Source organism: Theropithecus gelada, chromosome 17, assembly GCF_003255815.1.
Source record: "Theropithecus gelada isolate Dixy chromosome 17, Tgel_1.0, whole genome shotgun sequence".
Classification (NCBI taxonomy): domain Eukaryota; kingdom Metazoa; phylum Chordata; class Mammalia; order Primates; family Cercopithecidae; genus Theropithecus; species Theropithecus gelada.
The window spans coordinates 41,841,167-41,854,681 of record NC_037685.1 but is presented as its reverse complement, the minus strand read 5'-3'; the positions used below and the strand labels follow the sequence as shown (position 1 = coordinate 41,854,681).

Below are 13,515 nucleotides of genomic sequence, written 5' to 3'. Positions count from 1 at the left end.
TCAATCTTTACAATTATCATTTGTTGATTAAAATAAATAGAATTTTAAAAAGAAAAGGGGGAACGTGGGGTGGAGACTGTCCTAGATTGAGACAATTATGGGTCATGACACGCACACATGTGGTTCACAACTGGGTCGCACTTTGAACAAACAGATGTGAAGACCTTTTCAGAACAATCTGGGGAATGTGAATTTAGCCTGGGAATTAGACACTAGGGAAATATTATTAATCTTATTAGGTATGACAAAAGTATTGTGGTTAAGTAGAAAAAAGTCATTTTTTACAGATGCATACTTAGGTAACTTGAGATTAAATATGATAAAAATCAGTCACTTACTTGAAAATTCTTCAGCAATGAAAAGCTAAGTATGTAACTACATCAAAAGGTTAATCATTGTTAAATCTAGATGGCAGTTATGTGGAGTCACACAGATGACTCTAATGACCAGCCGAGTTTGGGAAAGACCAGCATAGCACATGATTAATCTACTTCAAATATCTGTGGTAGACTTTAAAGATTCAGAAATCCTGGTAATAATTTTAGAAATAAAAATATTTATGATACATATAATGTATGAATTTGTAAAGTGCTAAGTTATTGCCAACATATATTACATATTTCAAAAATGAAAAAAAATAAAAACTGGTAACGTCACCATCGTCTAAGGTCTAATACTTTTCGCTGTTTAATATCTTCAAGAGGAGAATGCTGAGGACATTCCTTCTGATATCTTCCCTTTTTATCTGAAGTTTTTCTCTTGGAAACTTGTTTCTTTGCATTGCCTAGAATACAAGAGTATAAAATAAGCAGAATGCTTAAGATGAAGTAAACTGAAATGACAAAAATTATACACCAAAATTCAGAAGTAACTGCCTTAATAATTCTGCTGAGAAAGTATAAAGAAAAAATAACAATAAATAAATAACTGCCACTGGTTCTAAAAATGATATTTGCAAACACAGTGAAGTAATACATGTATTTTCAATAATAGTCCCCTACCTTAAACAGAAAGAGAGAATAAAAACAAATTTAAACAACCATGAATTCTATTTCATGTCACGTTCTTATACTCCAACTCCAGAGCTAGTCACTTAGTTGGTGAAATGGTCAATCACTAAATCTTTAGCCACATCTAGAAAATCAAATTATCGACAGTAAAAAATTTAACTAGACCACTTTCCAGAAAATGAAGGCTTTCTATAAAACAATAAAACCAAATTAATGCAACTCTGTTAAGAAAGTAAAAGCACCAGATCCAATAATGTGATTATGTGATGTTTAAAAATATCTCTGGGCTTACAGAGACAACAGAATGAATGAAGAATGATGCACATATGTACACTACAAAAATGCAATTTTAGCACAGAAACTAGAATGAAAAGCAAAGTCTCCTGTGTGCATATATGCATGTATGTATCCATGTACCTACACACACTCATACATGCACACACACACATACATTCTCCAAAAGACCCTCAAGACAAACAACAGTGGTTACTACTGGGGAAGGGAGAATTGGGAGCTAGACAAAAGGGAGCCAAAAGTAAGAGTGAGAATTTGTACTTTTTAATTTTTTTAATTGTTGTGATTACATAGTAGGTGTACATGCTTATGGGGTACATGAGATGTTTTGATACAAGCATGCAATGTGAAATAACCACATCATAGAGAATGGGGTATCCATCCCTATACTTTTTATATGTTTTATTTCTAAATTGTTAGTGAAATATCTAGTAAAAAAAGGTATATAAAGTAAAATATCAATAAATAATATCCAAGCCTCATTTAATTAAAATACTATTAAGATTTCAGATAGCTATGCTCAAATACTTTAATCTTTCACAGATATTCTATTTTACAACAGTTCTGTTATAAAAATTAACTGAAGGCTAATATTTCATTTTTATGAGTCATTCATAAATTATAAAACAGATTATATACATATGCGCCTAATAAGCAAACATAGAAAGAGATCGGTTTTATTCCTTCAAGATACTCTACACTGAAACCATTTGGTACCTAGGAACAGCTGGAACTCAAGAACTATTATTACCAGGGAATTTCTGTAAAAATGTAATAATAAGACTATAAAGTCAAGAAACAATGTTTCACCTTCCTTTTAATTATTCTTTTTGTTTGTTTGTTTGTTTTGAGATAAGGTCTTGCACTGTTGCCCAGACAAGAGTGCAGTGATGCAATCTCCAGTCATTGCAACCTCAGTCTCCAGGCCTCAAGCAATCCTCCTACTCGGCCTTGGGAGTACCTGGGACCACAAGTGCATGTGACCATGCCCAGCTAATTTTTGTATTTTTAATAAAGTTGGTGTCTCGCTATGTTGCCCAGGTTGGTCTCAAACTCCTGAGCTCAAGCAATCCACCTGCCTCAGCCTCACAAAATGCTGAGATTACAAGTGTGAGCCACCGTGCTCAACCCTTTTAATTATTTTTTCTAAGTTTTTACAGAGAACACACTTTTCACAGAGCTGAACATCACTGGCAAAGGTGAGCAATTGCGCCAAATCTCATTGTGCCAAATTTCCTTGACTGGTAAAATGACTCTTAGAGAGTCAGATGACAGAAGAATGAGTTTCTCACATTTCTTGAGATGTCTTCACTGCCTAATAATGACTTAATTCCCTAAGTAGTTTTCCCAGCCACTTAAAATTTTAAGGCTAATGAAACATGGAAATGTGTGACCTTGATAGGCTCTGCAAACAGTCTGCACTCACACTTTCCTCTAGGGTTCCATGACCTTGCCCCCATTCTCTTTTTGCTGAATCTACGATTGCCCCTGGGATCAATGAGCATATACGGTCCAAATGAGCATACTTCATAAAATCTCCGCACTGCCACAGAAAGAGCAGGTCCCACAGGCACAAGTTGATTCGATTTGAGGGAAAGAAGCCACATCAAAGTGAAAGCTCAGTTTGAGATCGGAACATAAAAGAGCAACACCTGCACCTTCTGCCTCCCATCACATCAGCTCCAAGAACCTTTGCCCACTGCTCCTTCTCATTACCGAGTTCCTTCTTCCATTCCTCACCCTACCCACAGCACACACACACAGCCTCAACACCAAACACACACACACACACACACACACAAATATATGTATTCACCACACTGACTTTTAGAAAAAGGTATGAGAAGAGCAAATAAAAGCAGAAAATCCACTGTCTTTTTTTACTGGAAGAACCAAAGGACAGAGTCCTGTGCAATCACCATCACTGAAAGTGAGGTGAGAGGGAACCCACAAAGAAGACAGCCACAGAGAAGAGGGGACCCAAATTCTGTGTATAAATTTGGCCCAAATCCTGGACTGACCCCTGGATCATGCCTGCAAGGAGCAAACCCAAGCAACACACCTAAAGGAACTGAACTGAGATGGTTGGAGCTGTACCAAGGAGACAGAATTTACAGTTCTGGTTCAATCAAATTAACTGCCTCCCAAAACCAAAAAAAAAAAAATCAACACTTTGAAGGAATATACCAGAGTTGCCATAACATAATAGTCCCACTATCTAGGATACAACGAAATATTATAGAACATATAAGGAAACTGAAAAATATGACTTATTCTCAAGAAAAAAGGTAAGGCCTACTCTGAGATTAGCCAGATTTTGAAATTTGCAGATATGACATTAAAGTAGACATTATAACTATGCATTATGACATAGATAAAATGCTCTTGTAATAAGTGAAAAATATAGCAAATCTCAGATAAGAAATAGAAGCTATAAAAATGTAAATTCTAGAACTAAAATAAATAGATGGAAAAATATATACCATGCAAACATAATCAAAATAAAGCTGAGGAGCTTTATTAATATCAAACAAAGTAACTTGCAGACAAGAAAAATTTCCAGGAATAATGAAATATATTTCATAATGATAAAAGGGTCAATTCAGGAAGAAGGCATAAATCTCATAAATGTGCGTGAACTTAATAACAGAGCTTCAAATTACACTTTTTTAAAAATTAACAGAATTAAGTGCAGTGTAGGAGGCACCAGGAATCTGTCTCCCCACTTAGACAACTGCACTGGCAGAACCTGTCTGATGTAAATATTTTGGAATTCCAGAGTCTATTCAAAGGATTGCAACTTTCAGAGGAAGTCCTGAACAGTAAATGCAAATTTTGGTCAATTTCAGGACCTAGCAAGGTACAAGTACCTATCCCCAAGTCCAGGCAACTGGGCACATGTTCCTGGAGAAGCTCCAGGCAGTTTGTGGGAACCATGGTGGGCAAAAAGGTCCATGTCCTACTAAAATTGGGAACCTGTGTTCTGATTGCTGACTGCTGCTTCTGATGTTGAAAGCACAGATACAGGGGGTCAGCCATTGTTGCAACTCTCCCTCCAGTGTTGCAAGCCCCTCCCACTACAACTGAAGCAACTTCCAGAGGACTTAAGGGGCCAGCACCTTTGGTGTGGTTTTTTTTGTTCTATTTTTTTTCTCTTCATTTTCCCTTTAGGGAGTCAGACATTTCAAAAACAGTATATTCAGAAGCAATCACTTATACAGTGAAATTTAGAAAATCACTGTACACACTCAGAGAAAGGCAGGGGCTTTTCCCCGAGAAGCCCTTAAATGTATACCTCAGGTTGATTACCAGCATAGAAACAGCCTATAGCAATCAAAAAACAAAAACTAAAATCAACAAACTCTGGGAAAGAGGGGTATTGATTTCCAGAGTTACTACATTATTAAATAACATTTGAATGTCTAGTTTCCAACAACAACAAAAAATCACAAGAAACAGAATAAGGCCCATTCAAAGAAACAAAAAAATATATAAACCAACAGAAACCATCTCTGGAAAGACCAAATGGCAGATTTGCTAGACAGGACTTTAAAACCACTATCTTAAAGATGCTAAAAGAACTAAAGAAAGATGTATGTATGAAGAACATGGAAATATCAATGAAGAGATAGAAAACTTAGAAGAAAACCAAAAAGAAATTATTGGGCTGAAAAATATAATAACTGAAATGAAAAACTCACTAGAGTGATTCAAAGGCAGATTTGAGCAGGCAGAAAAATTAGTGACCTTGAAGATGGGAAAACTGAAATAACTGAGTATGAGGAACAGAAAGAAAAAGGTCTGAAGAAAAGTGAACAGACCTTAAGGGACCTGGGGACACCATAAAGTGGACCAACCTACACATTGCAGAAGTTCCAGAAAGAGAAGACCCTGAAAAAGGGGTAGAGAGATTATCCAAACAAATAATGGCTAAAAACTTTCCAAATTTGATTTTAAAAAACATGAATGTAAACATCCAAGAAACTCAACAAATTTCAAGTAGCATGAACTTAGAAAGACCCACACCAATATTCGATATAATAAAATTGCAAGGCCGGGTGTAGTGGCTCACACCTGTAATCCCAGCACTTTGGGAGGCTGAGGCAGGCAGATCACCTGAGGTCAGGAGTTCGAGACCAGCCTGATCAACATGGAGAAACTCCACCTGTACTAAAAATAGAAAATTAGCCAGGCATGGTGGCACATGCCTGTAATCCCAGCTACTTGGGAGGCTGAGGCAGGAGAATTGCGTGAACCCAGAAGGTGGAGGTTGTGGTGAGCCAAGATCGTGCCATTGTACTCTAACCTGGGCAACAAGAGCAAAACTCTGCCTCAAATTAAAAAATTTAAAAATTGCAAAAAGACAAAGACAGACTTAAAAGCACCACAAGAGAAGCAATTCATCACATACAATGGACTGTTAATAAGAATATCAACAGATTTCTCATCAGAAACTGGAAGTCAGAAGGAAATGGGCTGATATATTCAAAGTGTTGAAAGAAAAAAATTTCAAACAAGATTCCTAAATCCAGCAAAACTGTCCTTCAAAAGTGAAGAAGAAATTCAGACATTCCCAGACAAACAAAAACTGAAAGAGTTTATTATCACTAGACTTGCCCTGTAAGGAATGCCAAAAGGATTCCTGTTGGTTGAAATCAAAGGACATTAGCTAGTACCTCAAAGCCACAGGAAGAAATAAATTTACCTGAGTGAAGGTAATAAACGAACAATTACAAAAGCCAGTGTTATTTTGTTAATTTGCAACTCCAGTTTTTGTATGCCATATGATTTATGAGAGTAATACATTTTTGAAAAATTATTATTAGTTTAAAAGCTAGTAGTAGGCCAGGAGTGGTGGCTCATGCCTGTATTCCCAGCACTTTGGAAGGCCAAGGCAGGAGGATTGCTTGAGCCCAGGAGTTCAAGACCAGCCCTGGCAATATAGTGAGACTCTATCTCTACAAAAAATTTTAAAAATTAGCCAGGTGTGGTGGTGTGCACCTGTAGTCCCAGCTACTCAGGAGGTTGAAGTGGGAGGATTGCTTAAGCCTAGGAGGTCAAGGCTGCAGGAAGCCATAGTCGTGCTACTGCATTCCAGTCTGGGCAAGTGAGCAAGACCCTATTTCAAAATAAAAAATAAAAATAAAAAAGCTATTATTATAATAACTTTGGTTTGCAACTCCACATTTTCTTTTCCACATTATTTAAGAGATTAATACATAAAAATTATTAGTTTATGTTTTCAGACACACAATGTACAAAGATGTAATTTTGTAACATCAGTAACTGAAAGTGGGTGGAGATTAAGCAGCATAGGAACAGAGTTTTTATATATAGATAACAAGTAGCAAAATGACAAAAGTCTCTCCTTATCAGTGATTACTTTAAATGTAAATGGATTAAATTCTCCACTCAAAATGCAGAGATTGGTAGAATGGGTTTAAAAAAATATGTTTTTGTGTATGTGGGTTCACACACAAAAAAAGAAACAGAAAAAAATAGCTAACTATATGCTCTCTCTGAAACACTCACTTTAGATCTGGAGATACAAGTAGGCTGAAAGTAAAAGGATGGAAATAGGTATCCAAAGCAAACACCCAGAAGAGAGCAGGGATAGCTATAAATAAACCAGTCATAAAAAGACAAACACTATATGATTTCACTTATATAAGGTACCTGGAATAGTCAAATTCACAGTGACAAAAAGTAAAATGGTGGTTTCGAGGGAGTGTGAAGAGAAGGAATGAGGATTTATTGTTTAATGGGTACAATTTTGGAGATGAATGGTGATGATGGCTGCACAACAATGTAAATGGACTTAATGCCTCTAAACTGTACATGTAAAAATGGTTAAGATGGTAAATTTTCTGTTATTAAACATGTATTAGTTTTTTAAAAAGAAATTAAATGGAGAAAAGACAACTTCACAATCATAGTTGAAGATTTTTAACACCCTTCTTTCGGCAATTGATAGAAAAGACACAAGTTAAGCAGAGACACAAAAGATGTGAATGACACTTTCAGACACTTTGACATAAATAATATTTATAGATACTCCCAATGACTGCAGAATGCACATTCTTTTCAAGTGCACATGGTACATTCACCAAGATAGACCATATGTTGGGTCATAAAACAAGCCTCAGTAAGTTTAAAAAGACTGAGAGCATATGCCCTCTGTCCACAATGGAACTAAACTAGAAATCAATATTTAGAAAAACTATTAATATCTAGAAATTAAACAGCATACATCTAAGTAATACATGTATCAAAGAATAAATTGCAAAGGAAATTAGAAAATATTTCAAATTAAATAATAATAATAAGCATATCAAATTTGTGGGCTGCAGCTACAGCAGTGCTTAAAGACTAATTCGGGGTATTATATGCTTATGATAGGAAAGTCTAAAATCAATAATCTATGCTTCCATCTTAAGAAGTCAGAAAATGAAGAACAAAGTAAACCCAAAGTGAGTCAGAGGAAGGATATAATAAAGAGCAGAAACCAATGAAATAGAAAACAAACAATTGAGAAAATGAACAAAGCTAAAGCTGGTTATTTGAAAAGATGAACAAAATTGATAAACTCCTAGCTAGACTGATCAGTTTTTTAAAATAGAGAAAATAAATTAATTACCAGTATTAGGATGCAAAAAGAGTTGTCAATAAAGATTCCTTAGATGTTAGAGGGATAACATTAACTTTAAGCCCCCAAATTTGACAACTTAAATGACATGGATAAATTAAAATTTGTCAGAAATTAACAGAAATCAAGACAACTCCGTAATTATACACAGAGATTTTAATATCTCTCTGAAAATCCTCAGAAAACAGGAGGAAAAAACACTTCCCAACTTTTCTTCAAAGATCTGCATAGCCCTAATTCCAGAACTGGACAAAGGCATTAGACAAAAAGAAAACTGCAGGCTCATTACTTACAAATTTAGACAAAAAAGCAAAATGCCCCTCCTACCTTTGAGAATTACAAATCTACATAACATCCTATGAAACAAGTTGACTTTGCAGATGAACAAGCAGAAGCATTAAGGTTTTACAAAATCATCAAAGAAGCCTAGAAGTAAAATACAAATCCTAGTTTGACGTGTTATTAACTCTGCAACTTCGGTCTAGAAATTTATCCCCTCTAAGCCTCGATTTCTTCACCTACAAATGGGGGTAGCAGTACCTGCCTCATAAAATTCCTGTATTACTTTGAATTCAAAAGAAAGAAGTGTCAAGTCTTTCTATCTGCCACAGGACCACCCCATTGCAACTGCGAAAGTTAAGCACAACCTAGGTAAACAGCATCCTCTTAAACTGAGCAGTATACAACCCACTCAGTGGTACATGGAGGCTTTGCTGGGTGCCTCAAAAATTTTAACCAAAAAAAGCTAAAACATTACATAGTAGGAAAAGGAGATGTTTGGTCAGGAAATGTGACTTCATATGCCTATAAAACTATGAAACAGTACTAAGTTATTCTAGCCATATTATTAACCTTTTCTAAGCTATCATCTGTTTATCTATAACATTGTACAACATTCTTAGATTTTCAAAGCTCTCAAAATAATGTAATACAAAGGTTATGCTTGAAGTTTCCAGTGGAAACCCTGTAATGAACTACAAGCCCTATGTCAAGGTTACTTTCCCAAAACTACAGTGACAGACAAGATGATAGCCGTGTTCATTATTTAGTATTATAAAAGGAAACTATGTGTAACGGCAAGATTAAACAAGACACAGTGTTTGTTTTACTGTGTAATGGCAAGATTAAACAACACTTAGTGTTTGTTTTCTCGTTATTTTCACATATGAACCTCATGGCTCCCTCCTTACCTGTTTTGTATTTTGAATTTGTGGTCACCCCATCAAATTCAGATTTATCAATTTCCCATGCAAGAGGTAGCTTGCCTAGGCTGTTGGATAAGTTTTCCAAGCTATTTTCTTCATTGTAGATTATTTCCGATGTACTAGTCGGGATACCAATGTATCTTGATGAATTATTTCCAGCAGATAAAGAGGTACTATCAGGGAGACAAGAAGAGCGGGATGGATTTGGAGTTTTATAGACTGAGGTTGCCTGGTTGAGAAAGGCATAGTCCGAACAGATGGCATAAATTTTTTCCCGAGTATGAGTCACTGGACAACTCCATGGATAATGACCATCTCCTTTGGGACCCAAGGGTGCTCCTGAGGCACTTGTGCAGAAAGATTTTACAGCACCTTGTAGATTCTCTTCAGGTGACTGTCTCTCAGATTTGTGCTCACCATTTCCAGAATCATTTGACCTTTCTGTTTCTGCAACGTTAGGCATTGAATGCAGTGTAAAATTTCTATTACTAGAAAGAACTTGCAACTTTTTCTGTTTCTTGATAAACAACTTTGACAATTGTTTACAGCATGCTATAAAAGCTTGAGAGTCACAAAATGAGCTCCTAAGAGGAAGGAAAAAGAATGATCACAATCCACCAGATACACAAACAGCACTAAAAAGCATAGCAAGTTTTATGCATACATATGCCTTCATTCTATATTAATTTTACAACTACTATATGACTGGAGTCATGATCACTATCTTATTTTTTAAATTAGTCTAAAATAATGCACTAAATTATTTTTAAATAATTAAAAAATAATTAAAAAGCAAATAGCCCTTTTTTTTTTTGAGTTGGAGTTTCACTCTTGTTGCCCAGGCTGGAGTGCAATGGCGCGATCTTGGCTCACCGCAACCTCTGCCTCCCGGGTTCAAGTGTTTCTCCTGCCTCAGCCTCCCAAGTAGCTGGGATTACAGGCATGCACCACCACACCCGGCTAATTTTGCATTTTTAGTAGAGATGGGGTTTCTCCATCTTGGTCAGACTGTTCTCAAACTCCCGACCTCAAGTGATCCGCCCACCTCTGCCTCACGCCTGTAATCCAGCACTTTGGGAGGCCAAGAATGGTGGATCATTTGGGGTCAGGAGTTTGAGAACAGCCTGGCCAACATGGTGAAACCCCGTCTCTTCTAAAAATACAAAAATTAGCCAGGCATGGTGGCACGTGCCTGTAGTCCCAGCTACGAGGGAAGCTGAGAGATGAGAATCGCTTGAACCTGGGAGGTAGAGTTTGCAGTTGAGCCGAGATCGCGCCACTACACTGCAGCCTGGGCAACAAAGTGACACTGTCTGAAAAATAAAAATAAAATAAAATAAAAATAAAATAAAATAAAAGGCCAATAAGCACATAAAAAGATGCTCAGTATCAGCACATGAAAAGATGCTTGGTATTATTGGCCATCATGGAAATACAAATCAAAACCACAATGAGATAACACCTCACACCCACTAGAATGGCTATAATCAAAAAGGTAAGAAAAAGTGTTGGTGAGGATGTGGAGAAATCATAACCCTCATACACTGCTAGTGGAAATGTAAAATGGTCCAGCTGTTTGGAAAACAGTTCTTACAACAATTAAACAGAGTTACCATATGGTCCAGCAATTTCATGCCTAGGTATATATCCATGACAGACAAGAAAAATACATCTTCACACAAATGTTAATAGCAGCATTATTCATAATGACAAAAAAATGGAAACAACCCAAATGTCTATCAATTGATGAACATATGAATAAAATGTGGTATATCAATACAATGGACTATTGTTTGGCAATGAAAAGAAATGAAGTACTGACCCATGCTACAACATGGATGAACCCTGAAAACATTATAGTGAGTAAAAGAAGATGGTCACAAAGGATCAGATAGTGTATTATTCTATTTATATAACATGTCCAGAACAAGCAAATCTATGGGGACAGAAAGTAAATTCATGGTTGCCTAGGGCTTGAGGTTTGGGGGTGATGGAGTTTCTTTTTGTAATAATAATATTCTATAAATGATTGTGGCAATGAACACACAACTTTGTAAATACACTAAAAGCCAATGAATTGCATAACTTAATGGGTAAATTATACAGTGTGTGAATTTTACCTCCATAAAGTTGTCTAAAAAATAATGCATTAGCAAGATTTTTTAAGTACATAGGCATATAGGGTACATAATGAATAATGACCACAGATTTAAATCAACAAAGAATACAGAAAGGAAATTTTTCAAAGATTCATCACCTGACAGAAAAATGGATCCAATCAAGGTGTCACTAACTTCTGATCAGTTTCAGGAAAAACTGAATTTCAAGTCTAAACTGATTCCTTTAGGGAAGAAAACAGAAAGCTTAAATAGCAACTGAGGGCATGCAAGGAAGCTGAAGATTTATACCAGAGGAAGTCCTTGGTGATTTGAACCATCCCAGGTCACGCAGCAGACAACCCCAGGCAGGTGCCCAGGCGGGGTATGTGGGTTTCTCAGGGCTCCAGCAACAGAGCATCAGTCGAGAGATTCAATCCACCCTGGGTGATCAGTTGAACTTTTACCAGTTAATATCTCTGCCCATTTGCTTACTTAAAAAATTAGAAATAAAAATAACTGTCATGGGTTACAAAAAAATAGTATCAAAACCATCACACAAATATTGAACAACAAAAGCCTCTGAGTTAGGCTGCAAGAAATAGAAGATGATTCACGCAAGAGCCCCCTCGGTTATCCTGATCTGTGAGGAGAAACTAGCAAAGGTATTGCATGGATTTCATGGAATTTAAGGAAACAGAGCTGCATATTAGGACTCCACATGTGCTAGGCAAAATTCCATTTTCTTTACTTAAAAAATGCTTTTAAAGCATGCTTTTTCTCTATTCATCCTTTCAGTTTTTAGGCCTGGTGTGGTGGCTCACGACTGTAATCCCAGCACTTTGGGAGGCTGAGACGGGTGGCTCATTTGAGGTCAGGAGTTCGAGACTAGCCTGGCCAACATGGTAAAACCCCATCTCGACTGAAAATTTAAAAATTAGCCAGGCGGTAGTGACGTGTGCCTGTAATCCCGGCTACTCTGGAGACTGAGGCAGGAGAATTGCTTGAGCCTGGAAGGTGGAGGTTGCGGTGAGCCAGGATCGCACCACTGCACTCCAGCCTGGGCGACCTGCACTCCATCCTGTCTCAAACAAAAACAAAAAGAAAAACCCTTCAGTTTTAAAAGAATTTCTGCAGAGTTTATAGTTGTTTGCAGGAGGGTCAGTTGGATAGGAACATTACCACAAAAGGTGGAACCTCCCGTGGTTTCACTTTGAAAACTTTCACTTTCTTTTGGTAAAAAAAATCTTGGAGTAGGTGTAGTGGGTCCTCAGGTGGAAGTGCTGATGCTGTCTCCGAATTCATCTGGTGGTGCAATGATAATGGCAGAGGGAAGCTCAGTACCTGGCGTTGTTCAGACCAAACTCTTATCTTTTTGGAAGACAGAGTTGCTCTGATTATTAGCAGGTGTCCTAACAGCATTTTCTACTTCTCATCTGTGATCTTCATGCCTTTCTCTACGTCAGTGTGGTGGACAGAGAGGTAGGTATTTGTGGTATTGGGGTCCTGGGGGTGGGCTGTGGGAGGTGAGGAATGAAAGAGCATGTGGTCTGGGTGAGAAGCAATAGGCAAAGGTTATTGGAGTGAGTTTGGTGGGGAGACAGAAATGTTCCAGGCACCGCCCCTTTTATATCCTCATCTCAGACTTGGCTTCCACTTTCCCAGGGCTTCCTGCCTCACACTGAATGGAATTTTGCCTGTGGGACCAGCTCTCTGTGTGACAGTGTAAGGATCTGATTTGATTTGATTTGATTTTTTTGAGATGGAATCTCGCCCTGTTGCCCAGGCTGTAGTGCAATAGCGGGATCTCAGCTCACTGCAACCTCTGCCTCCTAGGTTTAAGAGATTCTCCTGCCTCAGCCTCTGGAGTAGCTGGAATTACAGGCAGGTGCCACCATGCCTCGCTAATTTTTGTATTTTTAGTAGAGATGGGATTTCACCATGTTGGCCAGGCTGGTCTGGAACTCCTGACCTCAGGTGATCTGCCGGCCTTGGCCTCCCAAAGTGCTGGGATTACAGGCATGAGCCACTGCGCCCAGCAGGGATTGTAAAAGTATGCTCATTTGGAACATATATAGAATAATCTTTTTTTTTTTTTTTTTTTTAAAGAAACTGGGTCATGCCATGTTGCCTAGGCTGGTCTTGACCTCTTGGCCTCAAGCAATCCTCCCACCTCAGCCTCCCAAATTGCTGCCATTACAGGCACAAGCCACCATGCCCAGCCATGGAGAATATTCTTTTTTTTTTTTTTTTTTTTTTTTTTT

The 13,515-nt window shown here is 37.5% G+C and overlaps 1 protein-coding gene across 2 annotated transcripts in view; it reads right to left on the bottom strand.

Annotated features, from left to right (window-relative positions):
* The window catches only part of BIVM (basic, immunoglobulin-like variable motif containing), a 41,050-nt gene that overhangs the window by 22,883 nt on the left and 4,652 nt on the right, over positions 1 to 13,515 (bottom strand). The window contains exons 2-4 of one of the 2 annotated variants that reach the window (XM_025364016.1): positions 11,564 to 11,745; positions 9,141 to 9,739; positions 658 to 784 (exon numbers count right to left, since the gene is read on the bottom strand). In XM_025364016.1, the coding sequence (XP_025219801.1) occupies positions 658 to 784; positions 9,141 to 9,739; positions 11,564 to 11,592 (755 nt within the window). In that variant the 5' untranslated portion in view covers positions 11,593 to 11,745. Of the gene's footprint in view, positions 1 to 657; positions 785 to 9,140; positions 9,740 to 11,412; positions 11,497 to 11,563; positions 11,746 to 13,515 lie in introns of both variants that reach the window. The other variant, XM_025364018.1, reaches the window with a different exon arrangement.